Below are 26,007 nucleotides of genomic sequence, written 5' to 3' on the forward strand. Positions count from 1 at the left end.
ACACACACACATATATATATATACACACACACATATATATATATATATATATATATATATATATATATATATATATACATAATCCTCAATAACAACTCCTTCTAATTCAATAAAGACAACTACATCCAAATACTAGGCACAGCAATGTGTACCAAAATGGCACCGACATATGCCACCCTTACACTCGTCTTCCAAGAAGAGACCCTTTATGAAAGGATAGAGCAAAAGTACGGGCACAATTTATAAACACTGTTCATAAAACCTTGGAAAAGATACCTAGACCACTGCTTTATCCTCTGGAGAACCTCATGGGGGGATATCAATTCCACACTTTGCTACAAAATCTACACCCAAAAATAAACTTCACACTAGAACAAAGCCCCACAGAACTACCTTTCCTAGACATCCTAGTAACAATAAAAAAACAACATAATCACAGACATCTACCACAAACCCACAGACACTCAACAATACCTCCACTTCAAAAGCCACCATCCTAAAAACTGTCTAAAATCAATACCCTACTCCCTAGCACGTAGAGTTTGCACCATAGTAACAGACAGACACCTCCGTTCAACTAGACTGAATGAACTACAAATAACACTGCGGAAAAGAGGATATCCACTACCACTAATACAGAAAGGTATTGAACTGGCTGAAAAAATTCCAATAGAGTAACTAAGTACCCCAAAAGAACACAACAAAGAACAAATTCTAGCATACGCCTCTACACACAACAAAAACAACCCAGAACTATTCACACAGATAACAAAAAACCTTATCCTCCTCAATCAGAACGACAAACTAAACAACATACTTAAAACAACAAAAAAAATAAAAAGCAAACGCCAACCCAAAAACTTAACACACATCCTAACTTCCTCAAAACTCGTCCCACATACTACAAAAAGAGTTACAAAATGCAACAAACCGCGATGTGGAGTATGTGACATAATAATAGAAGGTAACACATACACATTCAAAAACCCAGCACAAACATTCAAAATAAAAAAAGATCTAAATTGCACCTCCAGAAATGTAGTATATGCACTAAGATGCACAACATGCAACAAATCCTACATAGGCGCCACCAAAAATTTCAGCAATAGAGTGGCCTTACATAAGAGCAACATAAAAATTGCAGATAACAGACACTTCTATGTTTCAAAACACGTACACACATGCAGTGGAAACAACTTCAAAATAATGCCAATCTTCCAAACAGACAATTATTTTTATTTACTTACACAGGAAAAAAACTTCATCACCAGATTCACTCCTGAACTGAACAGAGCCTAATATCATCACACAAAAACATGAAATGCAAGGTACACTCGCCTGCACATCCATACACATATACACACCCACACATAAATCAGAACCGACACATTAAAATACACACACGTGCGCGCATACAACCACACACAGACATAACACCCCTATCTCTAATACAACACACTGAACAATACCAACCCTACTTAACCTCGAAACCAACAACACTAGGAAACACCTAGAACCATAGTATAATATCTGTTCCAACACCTCGCTCTCTCCTCAGTTAGTGGAGGAGAACCCCCTCATGACTGAAACAACTATCATCCCTTCTATCATCCCCCTCCCATACCTATACCCCCTCCAATGCCCCCCCTCTGGGGAACAAAATTTTCCCCACACTAGGAACCGATCCTGGGTCTGGCCATACCCACATGGGGAGACAAATAAATAGAAACATTAAAAAATCCCCTATACATATTTTAAATACACTCCTCTTTCTAAACAAGCATAATATAAGGAATACCCGAAAAGACTAAAACGAAAAATCACAATACTAAAATCCAAGAATCCAAAAAATAAATATCAAAATAGAATGAAAGCACACCTACCCTTATTTCAGAACAGCTAGTCCCCCCCACACACATACACATTAGTAATGACCTCACATCGGACCACAGTTGCCTTTCTAAGGAAGCAAATAACCCCAAAATACTATAAAACAATATACACATTCCCAAACCAACAAAAGAAAACACGAGCACACACACACACACACACACACACACACACACACACACACACACACACACACACACACACACACACACACACACACACACACACACACACACACTACCTCACCCTAAAGGAAAAGAAAAAACATTAGCAGAAAGAGATATCCAGGTCAGCGGTCTCCCTCGACAAGAGCAATAAAAGAGTAATCAAAATTGAGCATGCCAATGAATAATAAACACTTACAAGCCTCCACTCCTTGGAAAAACTTCAAATTAACTACGAAAATCGCCATTTTTACATCTCCAACACATTTGAAAATAATTTCTGACGAGGACGCATCACAGAACGTCTGAAACGCGCGTAAAAACGATTTCAGTGACTTAAAAACATTATTACACTGATCCAAACATAATTCCGAATGAAAAACCAAGACACGGAATAATAAAATAATGTTAAAAAATACACATTGTTGGTGACTACTCCCTTATTTAAATATCTTTCTTTCGTTGGAATTTCTTAACCCATTATATATATATATATATATATATATATATATATATATATATATATATATATATATATATATATATATATATATATACATATACTCGTAGCCAAATATAATATTGAAATACTCATATCTTTGGTTTTATAAGATGAAACTACATGATAATTTGCAGGCTTTTTGAAGGTTATAATACGATTCTAGGGTTAAAATTTTATGACAATTGGTAAAATAACCTATATTTTCGAGCTAATACAATATGCCCGAATTTGCCTACATTTGTATATATAGTGTCCTAGCAGGAAGCTTCAGTTTTGTTGATTCGGTTGTTTCCACTGTGGCCATGCTAAGTCAGTGATAGGTTTCTATGAAATAATCGAGATCATTAAATGAGAGCCAATAATAGAAAAGTGAAAAACTAGGAAAGATAGGAGAGAAAGTGGAGAACGAAGGGGAGGGGATAGAAACAGTAAATAAGGGATATGGAAATACGTATATAAATAGATTATAATAAAAATAAAAAAATCTGAAAGTGAAGAGCGTAGGGTTAGAAAAATGTTTTAAAAGGTTACCAACTCATTGAATTCACTATCCTCTTTGGCCTAATGGTTAGCGAGGAAGACTAATTAATCTTCGAGTTCGATCCCACCTCTCTCTCTCTTATTTTTTTTTATTTTTTACCTTGTGCCAATATCCTCCATCCGGGCAACGTCGGGTATCCCCGCTAGTATAAAATAAAATAAAAATAAGATGATAAAATTTCCATTGAACTTTAACTTTTTATTTTTATATTATATTATATTGTATTAAATATACTTAAATGATTTTAAAACAATTTTAATACTCTTTATATAGTAGATATGATTTGCGAATGATTTAAATTGTTAAAAACACATACGTGGGTGTTTCACGTAATACAGACTCGGGACTAGTTTTAGCGTTTCATTTGCAACTGAGATGTTCGCATGTGCTTATAAAGCTTTCAATAAATGTTTCTGTTGCCATTAATGATATTGTAATACAATCCGACTTTTAGAATCTCTTGGAAGTTTTTTTCTCTGCGGACAGAAAGAAATACATCATTTTTTTTTCTCGGGGCCCACGAGGAGAAAAATTACGTGAAATTCTACAACCCACATAGGAACAATGATCTGTGTAAAGATTTCACATGGGAAAGAAAACAATAAAAAATCAGCTGGTTAGAAATATGGGTGCAACTACAGTATAATAGTGAAATTCGAAATTTTAAATATTGAATTTCAAGGCAAATCAATCGTCTCTACTTAATTACCATAGTACAGTAATGAATATATCCAAAAAATTATGAAAAACGATAAGGTACAAAAAAAATTATTAAAGAGAACATTTGTTGACGAAAATTAGCGAAAATAAAATGTTTGGCTAAAAAAACAAAAAAAAACAAAAAAAAAAACGTGATAGCCAAGGGGAGGTAAATAGCGTGTAACTATTGCCAATTTTTTAAAACTTAACAATCATAAATATGAGTTACTTGCCTTGTTCTAAAAATAATTGAGTTACTTCCCTTGTTATTATATCACGTGTTCTTAAAACAATATGGCGAGGGGCTTTTACAATGAAGATCGAAAGCTCATATTTTTTTTTAAATAATGCGGCAATATTAAAATTCTTCTGACATGCCAATTAAGTAGATATTACTTTTAGTTGAGATTGACACAAAAAAGTGTTTGTTTTATTTTAATCGATTTTTTCGTTTTCCGAATTTCGCCATTATAGTGTAGTTGCGCCGATATATAATTACTTGTATTGGTTTTGTCTGACTGTTGTATTCAACAACGATACTATTTTTTTTTATTTCATACCAGCTTACCCTACTGGCATTGTCTGCGAGTATTTACTTTCTCTCTCTCTCTCTCACACACACACACACACACACGCACACACACTCTCTCTTCCCCCCGCTCTCTCTCTGTCTCTCTCTCTCTCTGAACATGCTCTTTTGAACAAATTATCTCCCCAGAGCTTAACTTTGCATTATCACAACAGCTGCCTATTACTGACTTCTCATTATCAATGACCATTTGTCTTCACTAGAATTTGGGTCGCAAAAAAAAAAAAAAAAAAAAAAAACAACCCCCAGGGCCTCATACACATACCATTCATCTAGTGGAGGTCGGGTTTAGTGCTTTTTAAAGCCTTGAATGTCTTTATATTCTACAGTTAAAACATTTCCAAAATTCCTGTTAAATATCAAAGTTTCACAAAGAAATCACTGATTTTACTTCAACTATTAACAAATTATTAAAATAGTTGGCTTGTTTATCAAATAAATCGGCATTTTGACGGATTTAATTTCATAGGTGATTTACTGAATATTTTAGTAAAGTTTCGTTTTATTTTTATTGATTCTTTTCAAATTTTTGGTCGTAATAATTAAAAATAACTATTTAAAATAAAGAAAAGAGAGGAAAAGAAGGGGATAAAGAAAATGGAGAGAATAAAGGATGAAATAGTGAATGGAAATGAGAGAGAGAGAGAGAGAGAGAAAGAGAGAGAGAAAGAATGATAGGGACGATGACGGTAATAAGTACGGGAAGAAGATGAAGAAGGGAAAAAAGCAAAGGGAGATAGAAATGGAAAGGTACAGAAAGGAATATATGGAAAAAAGAGAGAGCGGAAATATGGAAATGGAAGAAAGAGGAGCGAAATGAGGGAGGAAGAGGAGAAAGAGTAAGAGGAATACAGAGAAAAAGAAGAGAAAGAGTAAGAGGAATATAGAAAAAAAAAAAAAAGAGAAAGAGTAAGAGGAATATAGAGAAAAAAGAAAAAGAAAGGAAAATATGTCGATGCAAAAGTTTTTGCTGATCTAAAATTTCATTTTGAAAATGAAAAACTGTATTTTTGAAAATTTTTATTCATAACAATAACAACCTTTGCTCTCCATAACATGATTCCACCTGTCAACGAGCTTATAAATGCATGGCTTGTAAAATTCTTTAGGTTTTGATGTGAAATGAATTTAACTCATATTCAATCTTGTGATTGAAAACTAAGGCCATCTAAATGGTTTTGCAATTCTTCAAATAAGTGATCATCCGAGGAAGCTAATACAAGATTTGCCAACTAAATTCTCTTAGATCTTTGGTCAGTAGTACTGTGTTAGGACGAGCTTTATCATGATGGAAGATGACCTTTTTTCTGTTAATTAAAGAAAAAATATTTCAGAAAATTGTGAATGATGAGCCCTTCTGCATTATATGGACGGCGGCCATCTTTTTTGGTGCGTTTCACTAAACTGTCGCCAGGTGGCGCTTCTCGGCCAAAGAACAGGGGACGATGACGCGTACTTTTTGGGAAATTCTTCAGAAACTTTATCTCAAATCGAATCGAAAATTATTGAAAAATGTTTCATTTAAATTATTTATTTGTTCGAAAAAAAAATACAAAGTTGCTTTGATTATACAATTGTTTTATCAAAATTATATTTTTTACGCAGATTTTTCGTTGATACTTCAACGGGTACCACAATTTTACTTCAATTAAAAAAATGTTTCGAAAAAAATCCAATGTTGCTTTAATTAAAAAAAAAAATGTTTCATTTAAATTAATTTGTTGATGACCCTTCAATTTTGCTTTAATTCGAAAATTATTTCATTTGAATTATTTATTTGTTCGAAAAAAAAAAAACAGCAAAAATACTAACAATTTTACTTTATAAAAATCTAATGTTGCTTTTATTACAAAATTGTTTTATCAAATTTATATTTTCTTACCCAGACTTTTAAATAAATCTTTTTACAATCATATTTTATACATTTTTATTCAATAAATGTTTTGGCTTTCAAATATTTTCTGTTCGGAAAAAATTCTTGTTTGTTATTTATTTACCGTGTTATATGTCCAAGAAGAAATTGGAATTATTACTCCCTAACAATGACCGCCGTCCGTATATTGCAGAAGTGCCGAATGATGCTTTCGAAATCGGAAAGAAAAAGGTATAAATTAATCATGGTGATATGTTTAAGTAACAATAATATATATAAAATAAGTTACAATGATTTAAAATGCCCTTTGTACAACCTGACAAAACCTTTTGGGTACCCTGGTAAAACAACAAAAGAAAGTAAGATTCCTTTTTTCTCTATTTTTTTTTTCTGCTTACCTCGACTGTCATTTTGCTGAAACCAATTTGTCGTGCAATCACCATGAATTGGTCTTTGTTGATTCCCCCGAGTTCCGTGTCGGCGTTTGCCATAAAAGTCAGGTAAAATTTCACCTCCCGTTCGGGAAGCAACTCCGTCTTGGCAACAGGGTCCAAGTTAATCTCCCGGTTATCGATTACGATTGGTTCAGACATGGCTGTTCAGTTTCTCCGCCAATCACGATCGCTTTACTTTATTGCCTGGTTAAGAAAACAAGAATCGAAAAATCACAAGCGAACAGTAAACACAGCGGACAATAAAAATTATCAAGAAAATAAAACAATTATGTTTCTGATTTTTTTTTAGATGAGGATTGATAATTCCTATTATTTTGGATTATTCGATTTTTAAATCCGTGTCCGCAAGAACACATGGCATAACGGATAAAGTACTTGGTAAATTTTAGTTGTAAGTGACATTCTTCTGAAGGTTGGAAGTTCAATTCTCAGTGTAGGCAATACTCAGACTGTAATTGCGAATTACTTATAACTTCTACACAGTCATGCCTGATGGATTAAATAAAGGATCTCGTTCGAAATTCCATACAGATTCCAGAGTTCGATAGAATAATTACGAAGTTTAACAGAATAATTACGGAACTTCACAGAATAATTACGGAGTTTAACAGAATAATTACGGAGTTTAACAGAATAATTACGGAGTTTAACAGAATAATTACGGAGTTCGACGAGGTACACCGAAAGAATGTCAAAGGTTACATAAGCTGAAACGTGAAAATAACACTTAGTTGTCTGATTAATCCAAATAATACGAAAAAACACAGAATTATAGATTGACTGTTGTTAATTAATGTAAAACTAAAGCACAGTTATACACATCTTATTTGCACATATACTTATAAAGTCGATTTGAAAATCACAAAACTATGTGTGCTGTGTGCAGAGTGTGCTATGGACGAAAGAAAGATAAACGGATGCTGTTTTAATCTCGAGAGAATCTAACTGTAATCTTATCTTTTTGTGACCATCAAAACGATGTCCACACGTTTGTTTACAACGCTTTTCTTTTTCTTTGTCATTATAGCTCCAAAAATGAACGTACACTTTCCGGCTTTTCGTCTATTTATTTATTTATGAAAATCGCCCCCAGACAAGACGTGAATGTAATGAGCTAACAGGAACGAAGATGATTATCGCAAAAACAAGAGATGCCTATTGACAAGACCAGCGTTAAAATAAGGCGGAAAATAGTCAGCAGGAAGACAGTTCCACAAACCTGCGTTTCTTGGTTTGATTTGGTTTGGTTTGGTTGGTTTGGTTTTACGGCATATCAACTCTTTTCGGGTTATTTAATGCCGAATCCAAAGATTTTGAAGAAAAATATTTTTAATAGAATATATTTGTTGTTTTCACGTCGGTTTCTATTTAACCCATAGTTGGGACCCTAACAGGTACTACCACTCCGGGTCAGAGTGGACCGGGGAGCAATGGTAATTAAAGGGTGACTCCACACTCCCCAAAGCCCACAAGCTGGGGCCTCACCACTTGATATAGTTTAAGGTCATATCTAGGACCCCCATTGAGGGACTTTTACCCTCTGCAGGGGGGCGGTCGGCGTATTCTAATGCCCCACCGACAGGGCCGTGCGTTTCTTGAAAAGAAGTTACTGGAATAAGAATCTGTATTGGAATGAATTATAAAAATAGTGAATTGATAGAGACCACAAGATAAATGAGTCAAACGAGCCGGAACAAACAAAGCAGGGAATAAATAGAAAACATATCATCATAGTTTTATAGAAAAGACTGAGACTAACGACATCAGGTGTGTGTTTGTGTGTGTGAGAGAGAGAGAGAGAGAGAGAGAGAGAGAGAGAGAGAGAGAGAGAGAGAGAGGGAGGTTACAGACGAATAAGATAGAGTGAAGCCAATTAAATTGCTGATACTTTTCTGCACCTTATCAAGAATATAGGATAGAGATTCATCAAGCCAAATATGACAACAATACTCCAAATATGGTCTGATAGTACATTTGTAGAGCTACAAAATAGCATCAAGTGTAAAAAAGTGTTTAGAACGATATAGAGAATCTACTTTATGAGAATCAGAAAAAGCAATGGATCTAATATATGTACCCCAAGAAAGATTTGATGAGAAGAAAAAGACTAAGAAGTTTCAGAGTTGATTTTTTTCTTAAAAGCAGAGCTATCCAGGAGAATTTCTGGAAGAAAGGGAACACACCTACGATTGAAAGACAACAGCCGAGTCTTAACGGGATTAAACGAAACACAATCTACAACTGAGCCCAAGTCAACTTGTGGATTAGCTGCATATTTCAACTGATATGAGGGAGATGGACGAGAAGCAACACCAGAATAATGAGTGCCATCATCAGCATAGATATTAATTTTCTGAACAATACTCCGTGAAAGATCATTGATATGGAGAAAAAAAAAGAGTTGGGCTTAGAACAGAACCCTGAGGAGTATTGATAGAGAAAGAGAATGAAAAGACACCATCCAAAGTTACTTGCAATATTTAATCAGAAAGAAAAGACATAATAATGTCAAAAACTTTACCACCAACACTATAACCTCGAAGTTTATGTAGAAGACCAGAACGCCACACTCTGTCAAACACATTCGAAATGGCCCTACCCCCGCCCGAATTATCTATAAACCGACAGATCCGTTCAATTACAACAGTTAAAATAACTTGGCCCTTCGGCCCCCTCGGGGGTCGGGGCATGACTCGCAAAGACCATATGTAGTATCTGTTTCGGCAGATACTGCAAGCTATGACTAGCTATGACTAGCTATGACTAGCAAAGACCAGATGTGGGGGCAACCCCACATGCCTGACCATTAACCAGCTCCCATTTCCCACCTCTCGGGAGCTGGTCCCCTTTTTCCCTTCCCCCTCCCTTCACTCCTCACATTAAAAATCGGCCTTGTGCCTAATTTGCTCGGTGGGGGAGCAAATAAATACAAACTTGGCCTTCGGGACAAGATCAAAGTGTAGTATCTGTTCCGGCAGATGCTGCACTTAAGATAATTTGTACCAGTCAATGGAGGGGAAACCCTCTATACTGGGACAATTATTATTTTTGGTAACCAGAGTGCCCCCTTTTTGCCTACTTTTGGGGGAGCTGGTTTTTACCTCACATTAAAAACGGCCTTGTGCCTAATTTGCTCAGTGGGGGAGCAAATAAATACCATCTGTTCCGGCAGATACTGCACTTAAGATAATTTGTACCAGTCAATGGAGGGGAAACCCTCTATACTGGGACAATTATTATTTTTGGTAACCAGAGTGCCCCCTTTTTGCCTACTTTTAGGGGAGCTGGTTTTTACCTCACATTAAAAACGGCCTTGTGCCTAATTTGCTCAGTGGGGGAGCAAATAAATACCATCTGTTCCGGCAGATACTGCAAGCTATGACTAGCAAAGACCAGATGTGGGGGCAACCCCACATGCCTGACTTTTAACCAGCTCCCATTTCCCACCTCTCGGGAGCTGGTCCCCTTTTTCCCTTCCCCCTCCCTTCACTCCTCACATTAAAAATTGGCCTTGTGCCTAATTTGCTCGGTGGGGGAGCAAATAAATACCATCTGTTCCGGCAGATGCTGCACTTAAGATGGTTTGTACCAGTCAATGGAGGGGAAACCCTCTATACTGGGAAAATTATTATTTTTGGTAACCAGAGTGCCCCCTTTTTGCCTACTTTTAGGGGAGCTGGTTTTTACCTCACATTAAAAACGGCCTTGTGCCTAATTTGCTCAGTGGGGGAGCAAATAAACAACATCTGTTCCGGCAGATGCTGCACTTAAGATGATTTGTACCAGTCAATGGAGGGGAAACCCTCTATACTGGGACAATTATTATTTTTGGTAACCAGAGTGCCCCCTTTTTGCCTACTTTTAGGGGAGCTGGTTTTTACCTCACATTAAAAACGGCCTTGTGCCTAATTTGCTTGGTGGGGGAGCAAATAAATACCATCTGTTCCGGCAGATACTGCACTTAAGATAATTTGTACCAGTCAATGGAGGGGAAACCCTCTATACTGGGACAATTATTATTTTTTGGTAACCAGAGTGCCCCCTTTTTGCCTACTTTTAGGGGAGCTGGTTTTTACCTCACATTAAAAACGGCCTTGTGCATAATTTGCTCAGTGGGGGAACAAATAAACAACATCTGTTCCGGCAGATACTGCAAGCTATGACTAGCTATGACTAGCAAAGACCAGATGTGGGGGCAACCCCACATGCTTGACCTTTAACCAGCTCCCATTTCCCACCTCTCGGGAGCTGGTCCCCTTTTTCCCTTCCCCCTCCCTTCACTCCTCACATTAAAAATTGGCCTTGTGCCTAATTTGCTCGGTGGGGGAGCAAATAAATACCATCTGTTCCGGCAGATGCTGCACTTAAGATGGTTTGTACCAGTCAATGGAGGGGAAACCCTCTATACTGGGACAATTATTATGTTTGGTAACCAGAGTGCCCCCTTTTTGCCTACTTTTAGGGGAGCTGGTTTTTACCTCACATTAAAAACGGCCTTGTGCATAATTTGCTCAGTGGGGGAGCAAATAAACAACATCTGTTCCGGCAGATACTGCAAGCTATGACTAGCTATGACTAGCAAAGACCAGATGTGGGGGCAACCCCACATGCTTGACCTTTAACCAGCTCCCATTTCCCACCTCTCGGGAGCTGGTCCCCTTTTTCCCTTCCCCCTCCCTTCACTCCTCACATTAAAAATCGGCCTTGTGCCTAATTTGCTTGGTGGGGGAGCAAATAAATACCATCTGTTCCGGCAGATACTGCACTTAAGATAATTTGTACCAGTCAATGGAGGGGAAACCCTCTATACTGGGACAATTATTATTTTTGGTAACCAGAGTGCCCCCTTTTTGCCTACTTTTAGGGGAGCTGGTTTTTACCTCACATTAAAAACGGCTTTGTGCCTAATTTGCTCAGTGGGGGAGCAAATAAATACCATCTGTTCCGGCAGATCCTGCAAGCTATGACTAGCAAAGACCAGATGTGGGGGCAACCCCACATGCCTGACCTTTAACCAGCTCCCATTTCCCACCTCTCGGGAGCTGGTCCCCTTTTTCCCTTTCCCCCTCCCTTCACTCCTCACATTAAAAATCGGCCTTGTGCCTAATTTGCTCGGTGGGGGAGCAAATAAATACCATCTGTTCTTCAGATGCTGCACTTCCATTTCTTGTTCTCTTTCGGTGGAGGAGAAATCCTTCACGACTGAGACAATTTTTATTTTTGTACCTTTTCTCCACGTTAAAAAACGACCCTGGTGTCTTACTCTGTCCCGTGGGGAGGCATAGTAAATAGGTACAACAGTTAAAATATCAGCAGTTGAATGAAAACCACGAAAGCCTACTGAAACCCATCACTAAAGATGCCCAGATTTTCCAGAAAATTAACAATCTTGCTGATGACTAACCTTTAAAAAAAATTTGCTAATAACAAAGGCTAACAGGACGATACTTAGTTGGGCAAAATTGATTACCAGTATTTAGGAAAATAAGATTTTAATAAACACGGATTGGGTAATTTTAAGAGGATAGAAGAATATTCAGGAGCATAACTCTTGAGAACAAGAACAGGAGTTGACTCGGGACGATAAGCATTAAACCAAGATCAGAAAGAACCCTAGCAACCATCTTTGGAGTCATAATTATAGAATCAAAGCACAACAGTTCTCAAAAGGAAATCATGAAGAACCGCACCAGAATCATCAATAGAAGAATTGTCAGCAAAAAGATGAGCAAAGAGATCAGCCTTATCCTTAGAAGATGAAATGACATGAAGACTATTAAATAGAGGAAGAATAGCAGACTATTAACTATACTATGAAGCACTCAGCCAAAAATCACGAGAGGCAACCTTTTGAAATGGGATAGAGTCACGAATCCTTTGAGAGTAACTAGACTTAATCTAAAAAATTGCTTTATGGGCATTGCTAGAATTGTCTAGTAGCCTCAGAACTATCCCGACGATACTGATTGAAATAATAATTACGATCGGTAATGACATATAGATGAGAACCATAGAAGAGAATGAGGTTTTGATTGAAACTTTTGATAAAGAATTAAAGTATCAATTCCAACACGAGCCTAGTCAGTAATTTCTTTAGCAGCAGCATCCAGAGGCAAACCAAAGATAGGACTCCATGGAACATCATATAAAAAGCTGCAGAGTCCATGCCATTCAGTCCACCTATAGTTAAACGTCTTCCTATGGAAGAGACGATTAATTGAAGATTTAACAGAAAAATCAATCTCAACATAATCAGAAGAACCCACTAGAAGAGAAGAGGAAATAGAACAAGATTTAGGAATAGAAGTGAGAAAAAGATCAAGTAAAGATGATTGATGATCATCATTATCAGGAAAGGGAAATGGGGGAAGAGGTGGCTGGTTACCTTTAATGCATCTAAAACCAAGCTTCTATCTTTACATCATAAACGCTCTGATCCCCATCTGGCATCAATTGAAATGGATGGCTCTCGTCTAGGGGAGGCCCCATGATTTGATAAGCTTCTGGGTTTGACCTTTACTCCTGATCTGAAATGGAACACATACATCAAGTCTGTGGCCAAGGACGCTGGGAAAATGTCGGGATCCTTCTACCGCTCCAGAAGATATCTCACTACAGATGCAAATCTCTATCTATATAAAAGCCAAGTACGTCCAAGGATGGAGTACTGCTGCCACATCTGGGCAGGAGCTGCTAAAAGCAGCCTATTTTGCCTTGACAGAGTACAAAATAGACTTCGTGGCTTAGTGGGGGATGCCCCTTTTCTCTTCCCTGCAACCTCTCTCTCACAGAAGAGATGTTGCGAGCCTATCTTTGTTTTATCGTTATTTCCATGGCAAGTGCTCGTCTGAGCTTCAATCTCTGATCCCCCCTCGCCAATCTTTCACGAAAACACCCGTCTAGCTGAAACCACTGTCAATAATTTTCCCCACTCTTTATCTGTGCCTAAATCAAAACGTAGATTCCATGAACAAAGCTTCTTTCTTAGAACTGCACACCTGTAAAACTCTCTCCCGCTTGCCTGTTTCCCTCCTGAATTCAACTTGGATATCTTCAAGTCCAACATAAACAAATTACTGATGAACCGCTCCCTTAAGTAATGACACTTTATCAAATCTCCGATACTAACTATTACTACGATACTATCCCATTGATTACTGTACACACAATAACCCTTATCTCCGAGTGGCTTCTGGGCCTTGATAAGTAAAAAAAAAGTCTGTAGAGAAGGTGACAATTTGAGAGGAGTCACGAGAAAAAGAAAAGTTAAAACGGTTTCACCACCTAGATCTGTGTGATTAGAGTGAGATAACCAGACAGAATGAGGAGCATTAAAATCAACGGAAACAAAGATGAAGATTAATGGATGAAGGTGCAATGAATTATCAATACTGATTGATATAGCATCAACAACTGAGCAGTCATTATCAGACTATGAGCAATGCATAAAGAATGAATAGGAAGTAGAATGTAGCAAAGACAATCTAAGACAGATAAAAGGATATCCATGAAATTCAAGACTGGGTACGCGTGAAATGGGGAGACCCTTGTGAAGAAAAAGTGCAAAGCCATATGTAAATGCGCAGAAGAGTCTAAGCAGACAAGAGGCAAATAACCACCCATATATAAACCGTTGCTATCAATAGAAGAATCTAAATTAGAATCAAAAAGAGCAAGAATTTGAGATTTTCAAAAGATAAAAGACTGGACATCGAGAAAGTTCGTTCCGAGACGAGATGTTAAGATAGGAAATAGTAAAGCTGGTTGTTGTGAAGATTTCTAGAAGGTATGATAATGAAAACGAAGAGAAAAGTAGACCTTGGCATCAGCATTCAATCCCTGAAATCCAAACAGGTTGGATAAAAAAACACACTTCAAGAGTTCAATATTGAGGGAAGGAGTTACTAGTCTACCTCTAAACTGATTATATGGTTGACCAGTAACCGATGTTTTACTGTGATATCATTTCTCTTTAACAAAGACAAAGACGAGATTCTCCTCAAGAAGTAAGACACAAGTGAAGCATTTTAAAAGCTTCGGTGTCAAAAATGCACAGAAACTGTACAATATAAAGGAGGCGAACAGTTCCCGATAATATCTACACACCCACATTGTATGTTAAACTAGAGTGTGTGTGTTTTTTTTTTTATTATTTTTAGTTTATTTTGTATTATCCTTTAATTTATTCATATCTTCTTCAAAGTAAGCCAGACTGTCATTTTGTTTCTATTGTGACACTCAACCTTATGGATAATAATTAACTCTTCCACCCACAGTCTATGTAAAAAAACAAATCCAAAGAAATTCGCGTTTGTGCCGATTTCTTAACCGATTTGAATGCAGCACTCACGGATTATCATTATCCACTTTCAGACTCAGAAGCAGTTTTTATGAAAATAAATGGAGGGAAATAGTTTTCAAAAATCGATCATAGCGATGCTTACCGAAATATATGTGGAAAATGTAAATACACTTCGAAGATTATACAAGTTTGAAAGGCTTACTTTTGATGTCGAAGTCACGCCAGCAATTTTCCAGCAAGTTATGGACATTCTGCTGAGCGAACTTGATTTTACGATTACATCTTAATAATAAGTAAAAGTATTGAACAACATTGTGAACACGCACACAAATTGTTTTCACAAATACGGAATTACAGGTTCAAAATAAAAGAAGAAAGTGTGATTTTCTCCATAAAAGAAAAATATCTGAGACAGATAATAAAAACGGCAGGGGGTCAGATCCTTAATGAACCACTGCAATTAAGGATATGATGGTTCCTGAAAATCTTGCATATCTACACAGTTTCTTGGAGTTAGCAAACTATTACCAAGCTTTCAATCCTAACATGCTGAACAAACTTTTAAAGAAGATTAGATGTGGGAATGACCACTTAAATACCAGAAAGTATACGATACATTTCTTACACATTTATTATGTTTATTTCTTACACATTATAACCTGAACCTCAAAATAGCGGTCGCTAGCTATCTGGCGTACGTTAGCGAATAAAAAAATATACAGGGTGAACAGAAAGTCCTTGGACCATTTTTAGTTTTAAAATTAAATATTGTTAAAATCACTTTTTCTCTTTTCGAATAAAGTAAGTATTTAGTCTAACTATTGATCTAATTATTTTCAACAAAGATATTAAAATAATTTTGTTTAAACTTTCAGAAAAATGAGCAAATGAGAGGCTATAATTCAGCTTCATTGCGCGGGGAGGACAAACTCAGAGATTATTAAGCTCTTGAAAGTGGCTAAATCCACTGTGTACCATGTGGTAAACAGATTTAAGGAACTTGGTACATCTGAAGATCGTCCTAGGAGTGGAAGACCTCGCACTGCTCGAACAAAGAAGGTGATTAAAGCTGTCCAAGAGAGGGTAAGGAAGAACCCGAAGAAATCTGCAAGACAAATGGCTAAAGACATGAATGTGAGCGTGACCTCGATGAGAACCATCGTAAAAAAACGATCTCCAGTTGTCCCCCTACAAGATGAGAAAGAGACAGTACCTCACACCTGCCCAAAAGCACAAGAGACTTGAAAGAGCAAAGCTTCTTCTTGGAGAACTGAAGGCTGGCACGGCAGAGCGAGAGATCGTTTTTTCTGATGAAAAACTCTTCACAATTGAAGCGACTGTTAACAATCAGAACGACAGAGTTTACGCAAAATCTTCAGCAGACATTGATGATTCCGTGAGAATAGTTTTCCGCCGACAAAAGCCGTCTTCTCTCATGGTGTGGGCTGCAGTCTCCAAATCTTGGAAGTCGCCTCTGATTTTCGTGGAGCAGGGGGTTAAGATCAACACAGATCGCTACATTAACGATATTTTGGTTCCGGCATTTGAAGAGATGAAGAAACACTTCAAAGATCAGCCTTTCACCTTCCAGCAAGATGGGGCACCATCCCACACCTCCAGAAAAACTCAGGACTGGTGCCAACGTCATTTTCCAAGATTCTGGAGTAAGGAGATGTGGCCTCCTGCATCGCCTGATTTGAATCCCATGGATTTTTCGGTGTGGTCTTTGTTGGAGGCAAAGATCTGTTCTGTTGCTCATCCAAGTGTTGATGCTTTGAAGACATCTCTTCTGAGTGGATGGGCTAAAATACCTCAGGAAACGCTGCGTGCCTCGGTTTGTAACTTCAGACAGAGAATTGAACGTCTAATCGAAAGGAAGGGACATCACATTGAAAATAAATAATTTGAATTTATTCTTGGTTTCCTAACTTATAATTTTCATTCATGTTTAATTTATATTTTTGTAAGTTTCTATTAATAAACCACTTTTGAATTGGTCCAAGGACTTTCTGTTCACCCTGTACAATAATCTTTGTTTTTATTTACTTTTGGATAACTTCCAACATCAAAGCTAGGAAACCACTCGAAATTGATTAATGGAATGAATTAAGTGATTACTTATGGGACGGTTCACAACAAGTAGTTGTTAACAGAAGATTTGAATACGACTATGCTGCAGTCTGCAGGAAAGCAGCTCAGTGTTTTTTTTTTCAGCATATAATAGAAATTATGTGCATTGAATAATAATAACTAAAAAACAAAGCAAACATTTTTTTAAAATGAAAATATGCAACAATATTAGAAGGGGAAAGGTTCAAGAAAATTGTTTAGATGAAGATACCAGTTTAGAAGGGAATGTACGTTTGATTTATATCCCATATAAATGCAAAAGAAAGTATTTTCTAACCGCCATACTGCAGTGAACATATGAGTATTATAATAAAATGCTAAAAAATATGTTTAGGCAAAAGAAACGGTATTAATTGTATGTAACGTTTCGGTAACTGTTTCATCAGATTAACAAAGCGGGAAAATATGATTTTTTTCCATAAGAAAATTGCAAACGAATAAGGAAGATTATTGAAAGTTAAAGAGAAGAGAAAATATAAAAGGAAACAAAAACGAAAGGAATGGAAAGAAAATTATTTTAATGGCCTCTTTCAAAGTTCGAGTTCTAAAAGGTTTTTAATCACCTATGATTTTGTTCCGTGAAAACTTTAAGTAGGAAAGGGGATAGACAGTACTCAGAAGAAGGTAAGAAGTGCACCTAAACGTTAAAGTAAATAAATAAACCCATCCTACTTATATATATGAGAGAGAGAGAGAGAGAGACAGACAGACAGACAGACGCAGAGGATTATTATAATATATCCGTATTCAAGTCTGTTTTATTTATATATACTATGACGTCATTATGAACAAACAAACAATCAAATAAACAGACTTGAATACGGATTGATTATAATAATCCCCTGCGTCTGTCTGTCTGTCTGTCTGTCTGTCTCTCTCTCTCTCTCTATATATATATATATATATATATATATATATATATACACAAGAGAAAAGAAATTAAAACTGTAAGTTGAAATTTATAATCAAATTTATTGTTCGACTGAATACTAAAAAAAACAAACAATTTAAAACAAAACAAAAACCAATTACATTTTGTAAATTGTTTTTTTTTTTAGTATTCAGTCGAACAATAAATTTGATTGTAAATTTCAACTTACAGTTTTAATTTCTTTTCTCTTATAATAAGCTCTATTCTCTATTATTTGTGTATTGAGCTTTTTTTATTTGGTTGGGATTAAAAGATCTATATATATATAAATATTTGGTATTTATATTAGATCGAACTTTACCATTGCTTATATCATGTAAACATTGCATCTCCTTTGATTCCACTATATATATATATATATATATATATATATATATATATATATGGCGTCAACATGACGTCACAGCTGATTATGTTATACATGATGTCATAACAAAGTTTAAAAAGAAGGGGGCGGGTAAAAAGATCCCCGGGCAACGCCGAGTACATACAGCTAGTATTTAATATAATCAGTTCCTTCTTAGATAAGAGAAAAATTCAGATTGTCTCAATGACCGTACATCTAAACAACACGACATTAATGTGAGTATACTCCAGAGCTCGATCCTTGGATCATTATTGCTCCTAATAATTATAAACGACTTCCCTGATGGAATTCCATCCGAAATGAGTCCATTTGCTGATGAGACCACATTCTAAACGAGGCATGTGTGAAAAACGAGTGTGCACATATCTAAAGGCAATATGTGAAACCTTAGAAAAATGACTTCCAATCTGTCGTCGGACGTAGAATGTGGAGATCTCACCACGTAGGAAACGCGAGATGGTGTTCTTTACTTATCTTCCCACGAGGTTTACTTAACACTCTTCCTTTCCATGTAATGGGAAATATGTTGGCACATCCACCTGGGTCAGCTAAGGAACTCATCACGAATGGCAACCGATAAATCAGCTAAACATCCATCAAGGAAACTAGCAAATGCAGGCACGATGGGGGGGGGGGTAATTACTTTTGCTATCTTTATTGATCTAGACTGAAAGTTATTTCAAATTAAATTATGTTAAGTTTATTTTAATTTATTTTAATTTATTTTAATTTATTTTAATTGCTTGTTATCGAGGAATAAAACAATCAATTACTTAATTGAACAGTACTCAATACATGAGTAAAGCAAGGAGTAAGCAATAAAATATGAAAATTAAGCTACTTAGAATTTTTTCGTAGGTTAAATTGCATGTAATTTATGCTACCGAGTGTCAGGTGTAGCTTAATTGCCATACGTATTTTGATAACTTATTCTCTCTCTTTTGATTACAATATTTTTGTTTTTTATAGCAAATTCATTGTATCTTTATTTTTATATTCTTCTTTATTATTATCATTATTATTTTATGATTCCAGATTCCAGAGTTCGACAGAAAAATTACCGACTCCGGCAATATACACCTAAAGAAGGTCGGAGACTACATCGAGCGAAATGTGTGCAAATAACACTCAAGATGCGAATAGTTGTCCGAAGAATTTAAATAATTCGAATAATCGGCCATTATCTCAAAAATGTTGAACTGCAACTTTTGAATATTTCTTCTCGAACTGGAAATTTGTTGACAGGAAAGATTTTTTTAAACTAAATCAAACAAACAATTGCAAATACTTTTTTTTTCTAAAGAATAAAATACTTTTTAAAGAAATCTCTTAATCAGGTCGAAAATAGCATTTTTGTAGAACATTTAAATAATAAACTGAAAGAATTTAAAGTGGACAGAAACAGAAACGAGTTTTAAATGAAATTATTGGAGTCAATTTAATGACATATTTTCTTTCTTTTTTTTAAAATCTGTTTTTTCTTTTTTTTTTTCACCTCAAACAAGGCCCAGTGCCACTAAGGGGCCAAATTTGTAAGGGTCTGTTCACATTACACTTCTGCATCTCAGGAGAGCAGAGGCCAAAGAGGGAATTCTAAAGTCTAGGAATATACAGATCCAATTTAAGAGAATTGGATCTGTATATTCCTATTTATATATAGTCGTTCACAGACAGACTGTGTCGCTGTATCACAGCTCTTCGGTGCGGCAAGAATCCTAGCCAGGAATCGCACCTTCGACCATTTAATTGATAGTCTTCAGCTCTTACCATTAAGCCAACGGAAGAAGCGCTGATAAATGACATATCAAATGTCTATATAAACACTTGATCGTCGCCCCACTAAGAAGCTGCAGGAGACATCACCCAATAGTAGTGCTCTACTCGAAAAGTCATTCACAAACAGAATGTTTCGCTGTATCACAGTCTTCAGTGCGGCTAGACTATTAATATATAGATGTAGATTAGCATGGAAACCAGAGTTTTCCCTCGATTAAATGAGAAAATTTCCGCAATTGTGTTCTTGCTTGCCTCAGTGTGAATTGATGGAAGTTTCATATCGTATGATATGTCAGGAAATTACCTTCTGCACATGGGTGTTCGACTTTAGTTCAAACCTCATACGTTGACTGTACACACACACACACACACACACACATATATATATAATTCTGTGAACCGTCCGACCGCTCTTGCTTTCATTTTGTCTATCAAAAACATTGTTGTCATGAAAACCAGCTTGTATTTCATAAAATTCGCACTCCTTTCTGCAATCCAACCAGATTGAGTACAAATAAACTTTAGTCTTTGCTTAATTTGTTGATATAGTTTAATGATTGAAACTATGTTTGTTATGTTTTAGTTTCGATTCTAGCTGATGGCACTCAAATCATTTTTTTTTTTTTTTAATTTTTGAAATTATGACTTAATATTGGGTACAATATAATATGAAATAATTGACTCTAAATACGAAATCTGCGAAAATTAAACTATCATATTTAAGCGTATTTTACGACCGGCAACGCCGGGCGCTCCTACTAGTATATAATAAATATAATCTGATGAGATTGTTTACGATGAGAGATGTCTAAATGGAATTAATAAATAAATGTATAAAAGAAATTGATATGCAGATATTATAAACGCAATAGGATATTTTGCTGAAGGTGACGCATCGTATAAATCAATTTTTCGCATGAAATATAAACGAGTACATGAGGGTGTTTTAAAGTACATGCTCTGCTCTTGATATTACAAAGCGTTTCTCAGTTTTGGCGTAACAGTCGAACTCACTGGAGAAATAGTCTGCTTGGAGTTAATAACCCGTAAGGCGTTCAGACACCCACTTTCGCAACGTTATTGAGATTTGGCTCCAAGCCAGAAAGATTGGCTACCCAGTGATGATGGCAATTACTTGTAAGGAACTGTACGTAGAGCTCTTTGGTATCAACGATAGTCGACAAACTATTAAAAAAACAACACCCATTATGTTTCAGGACAATTTGGGGGCATTTTCGACAATAGCCAACAAAACAAAAAAGAGGAAAAAATAAAAACACAATAAATGCTATAAAAGACAAACTAAGTTACTCTTCTATCTACGTGAATAGGTTTTATTTGTTTTAACTTATTTTAAAGTGTTTACTTACTTTCAAACAAAAGTGATGTCACGTCTATTCAGTTAGAACAAAAAAAAAGGCGATTTTGTTAGACCCTTGGGAATCGCTCAAAAATAAAAAAAAAATACGTATATAAATCCACCAATTATGCGATAATGTTTTACCAGTATTTTGTTTAATTTTCGATTTTTGAGTGATTATCGAGGGTCCAAATTGCTATAACAAAACCGCTATTGTTTTCGTTCTAACTCAACAGATTTGGCAGTATTTCTGTTTCAAAGTAAGTAAACACTTTAAAATAAGTTAAAGGCAAAAAAAAAAACTTATCCAGGTAGGTAGAAGAGTACTAAATTATAAAAAAAAAAAAAAAAAAAAAAATGAGCAAAAAAGTCAATACTTAAATATTTGTACGGGGGGCTCAGTTTCTAATGCAACGTTATAGTAAAGCGATCACCCATTTTGGAACCACTTGAGGTTTTAAGCCAAATTTCACGAATTTAGTTTTTTTTTTTTTTAATTTCGCTTGAAATGTGCCCTTTCCGATTATTTTGTATACATATTTATGGTTATCTTCAGGTTTTGCTAGCCGACATTTACAAAGGTTTTGGCCGAACGATTTTTTTTTAACTCGCAATCTTTAAGTTTCGTCACTCGACATTTACAATTTTTAAATTAACAGTAAAAATTAACGGGAAAACTCCTTGGCATGCTTATGTGTGTGCATAGTTTTTAATACAATAAATCGATCCCCCATATTGGAACCACTCAACGAGAACACATACACCCCTTTTATGTAAAGAATTTTTCATGTATCAATGTAAGAGCAATAATTAATCGTCAATGTGCGCTAGACTTGCTTTTAAAAAATTGAATTTTAGGGGTATTCGGGTTTGTATTGCCTATTGTTTTCACTGGTCGCCATGTTTGTTTCCGTGCGTGTCCATTCAATATTTGCCTCTAAAACTCAACTAGTGGGACGGTGGGACGCTAAGCAAAAATAATATTCAGTTTTATAATATATTCTTTGGGGACAAATCTAAAAAGCGGGGACGAATTTACTCAAATGACAGCTGTATCACAAATGGACATTGCAAAATAAATATTTAAAATAAAACTGAATAATATTAATAGAAACCAAATGAGAACAATAAATAAATAAATGGTACTAGTGCAGAGAGTGATCCGGACGTAAATAATAACGTTATTATTTTAAAAGCCATTCTTAACATGGGGAGGGGAGGGTGTTTTGTACCTATTCTATACTTCAACCTTACAATTGAATAACAAAAAAAAAAAACTTTAATTAAACTTGGAAATACGATTTAAAAAATAGCGCGGATCACTCTCTGCACTAGCACCAAATAAATAAATAAATATATGCAAAATATTTAATCCAAAGTATAAATTACAAACCGTTTAGTTCTTTTGTAGAATAGTGGCGCTTTTAATTAATACAATTTTTTTCTTTGATTTAGTGGAACATGAATGACGCATTAAAAGTGGCCTTTTGTGGATAAACTTGAATTTTTGTTACATATGCAGAATACGGGCTTGGCTACTTTTTAGATTGGGATTTCAAGTTAAATTTTTAGAGTACTTTTGTTAATTGAATTGTTAGATGAAAGTACAGAAAAGACGCCCTCCACAAGTTAAAAATGGATTTCTTAATAATAATGTTATTATTTCAGCATAGTCCGTATTCTACATAAGTATATAAAAAAGTAATATTTACAGGTATGGTGATTAGCAAAAAAAAAAAAAAAAGGGTAAAGAATAAAAGTACGACGGACAGGACGAGGACGAGTAACTTAGAAATACCTTTTTTATCGATTTTTTTTGTTCAAATCCGTTTTTTGTTTTGTTTGTTTGGAGTTTGAAAGTTTCCGTTTTTCTTTAAAATCCAATATAGAATTTTTTTTCTTCTTCGATACAGTTCGCTCGTGTCTGCGATTAAAATGGTAGCAAGTGAAAGAGTGAGAAAAAGAAAGAGAGAGATACAGGGATAGAGGAAAGAAGAGAGAGGGGTATTCTTTACGCTAAAATTGCGTGTCTTGTAGGATTTCTGATGTATATATATATATATGATATATGCATAAGAGCAATGAAAGTACGGTTGTTGGAGGATGAGAGAGAAAGGGTGGGGGAGGGCTATCAAAAGGCTGGCAACTAGATATGTTCTCTTTTTAGGGTGTGTATTGCCCCACCCCTTACTCCCTGTGATACATCAGAAAAGTACGCCATACCTCTTCCTCCCGTTGATCTTTTTGTTTCTTTTTTTTTTTCCTTTTTCATCTTTTTTTTATTTATCTCTTCTTGCTTTTTATTCTTTTATTTTTTTATCTTTAGATACTAATTTTTACCCACCCGCCCCTCTCTCTCTCTCTCTTTCTCTCTCTCTCTCTCTCTCTCTCTCTCTCTCTCTCTCTCTCTATATATATATATATATATATATATATATATATATATATATATATATATATATTTACTATAATAATTATTAAAATACCTACAAACACTATTGTTTCATTCTTTCGGGAATCATCAGTGCAGGGAGGGAGGTGTCACGATTAACACCAGTCGATATATTCGAACCCTGGCTTCATTAGCAAGGACCTTCGGCTACCGTTAACCGCAAGGAATGAATGCTGTTAAATTTAAACATTTATTTTTTAAATGCTGTTTAACGTCTGTCAGAGTGATCTAATCATTATATGATGATCTGCGCATAAGAGCTAAATTGACCGACTTTAATTCAACTGAAAATGTATATATATAATACATATAGATACACACACACACATACATACATATATACTTATATATATATGCATACATATACATATGCACACACACACACACACACACACACACACACATATATATATATGTATATATATAGCGATCCATCCTTTTCTGAGAATTATCTGACCTTAAATTATATCCGATGGTGAGGCCCCAGCTTGCGGGCTTTGGGGAGTGTGGAGCAACCCCTTAATTGCTATTGCTCCCAGGTCCACTCCGACCCGGAGTGGTAGTACCTGTTAGAGTCCCAACTATGGGTTAAATAGAAACCGACTTGCAAAAAACAAATATATTCTATTAAAAAGAATTTCTTCAAAATTACCGGATTCGGCATTAAATAACCTGGAAAGGGTTGACAGCCGCAAAGCAAAAACAACCAACCAGCCAACTGAGAATTATCGGCTTATTAACTGTTCTTCCACAGAAACAGAAAAGATAAACAATCCAATAATCATGCCTATAAATATATAACAGGATTTGTTTGCGCTTACAAGCGATGCACCAAAACATGCACGCGTGTTAATCTTCTTTATACGAAGATATATGAAAAGACGTTTTTACAAAATATGAGTCGAGACATGCCAACAGAACCGGCCTGTTTATTTTTATTTATTTATTTATTTTATTTATTTATTTATTTATTTTTGTGTGTGTGTGTGAGGAGACCCAACTCCTATAGAAGAACTAGTCGTAATAGAATAGAAATAGTGGAGAAACTAAGCTGTCGCTTCAGGATCAAACCGAAAAGAGCAAAGAAGGAGCGGACTACTGGATCACGACCTTTATATGGGTGACCACATGGTTAAATCAATTAATCGTATTGGAATTTATTTTGCCCCCCCCCTTCTCACTTGTTAGTTGTTTCCGTGTCCCCCTTTTTTTTCTTTTTGTTTTTACAAGGTGGTCACCACTTATCAAGGCCCGGAAGCCACTCAGGAATAAGGGTTAATTGTAAGTACAGTACGTTAGTGTGGATATTTAAAGTGTCTACTTAAGGGGGCGGTTCATCAGGAATTTGTTTACCTTGGACTTGAAGACATCCAAGTCGTAGTCAGGAAGGAAGCAGGCAGACGGAACAGAGTTCCACAGGCGTGCAGTTCTAAGAAAGAAGCTTTGTTCATGGAATCTACGTTTAGAGCTCTATGTATTGGCTAACGAGAATTTCAATCACTAGTCTCTTAAGGATCACATGAACTAGCCTATAAAATATCTTTTTGAACCCAACATAACATCGGCTGAACTTCAGTGACAAAACCCTCGACGGCAATACCTAAAACCACTACTTCTTGACGAAGCCCTAGATTGCAGTTGAAAGTTTGCCATCATTCACCCTTGTATTCCCGTTTGCATTACAAAAAAAAGTGAACGCAGAAAAACCTTTACTTCCACACAAAAAGAGCCAAAATTGAAGGACGCAGACGTGCAACCTGTTGTAACAAAGCAACTCACACTTATGCAAATGACCAAGCATAGCACGAGCGTGACGTCACAGCATAATCGGTGAAAGAAAAGATAAAAAAAGAGAGGAAAAACGCGCGTGTTAGAAAGACAGACTTTTAAGCATGTGTCGACATGGCAGAGTTTTTTTTTATCCACATGACGACACGACAGAAATTTTTAAACAAGATGAAGGACTCATTTATCCG

The 26,007-nt window shown here is 35.8% G+C and overlaps 2 protein-coding genes across 2 annotated transcripts in view; one reads left to right on the forward strand and one right to left on the reverse strand.

Moving 5' to 3' along the window:
• The window catches only part of LOC145288256 (uncharacterized), a 45,637-nt gene extending 39,142 nt beyond the window's left edge, over window positions 1-6,495 (forward strand). Inside the window, exon 3 of the mRNA XM_080136294.1 lies at window positions 6,400-6,495. Within this exon, the coding sequence (XP_079992420.1) occupies window positions 6,400-6,495 (96 nt within the window). The remainder of the gene's footprint in view (window positions 1-6,399) is intronic.
• Window positions 1-23,673, reverse strand: part of LOC145288073 (uncharacterized) — a 136,985-nt gene extending 113,312 nt beyond the window's left edge. Inside the window, exons 1-2 of the mRNA XM_080136130.1 lie at window positions 23,378-23,673; window positions 6,657-6,896 (exon numbers count right to left, since the gene is read on the reverse strand). Of these exons, the coding sequence (XP_079992256.1) occupies window positions 6,657-6,851 (195 nt within the window). The 5' untranslated portion in view covers window positions 6,852-6,896; window positions 23,378-23,673. The remainder of the gene's footprint in view (window positions 1-6,656; window positions 6,897-23,377) is intronic.
• Window positions 23,674-26,007: the final 2,334 nt, after the last annotated feature.

The sequence above is a fragment of the Euprymna scolopes genome, chromosome 11, assembly GCF_053919585.1.
Source record: "Euprymna scolopes isolate OS-2025 chromosome 11, ASM5391958v1, whole genome shotgun sequence".
Taxonomy (NCBI): Eukaryota; Metazoa; Mollusca; class Cephalopoda; order Sepiida; family Sepiolidae; genus Euprymna; species Euprymna scolopes.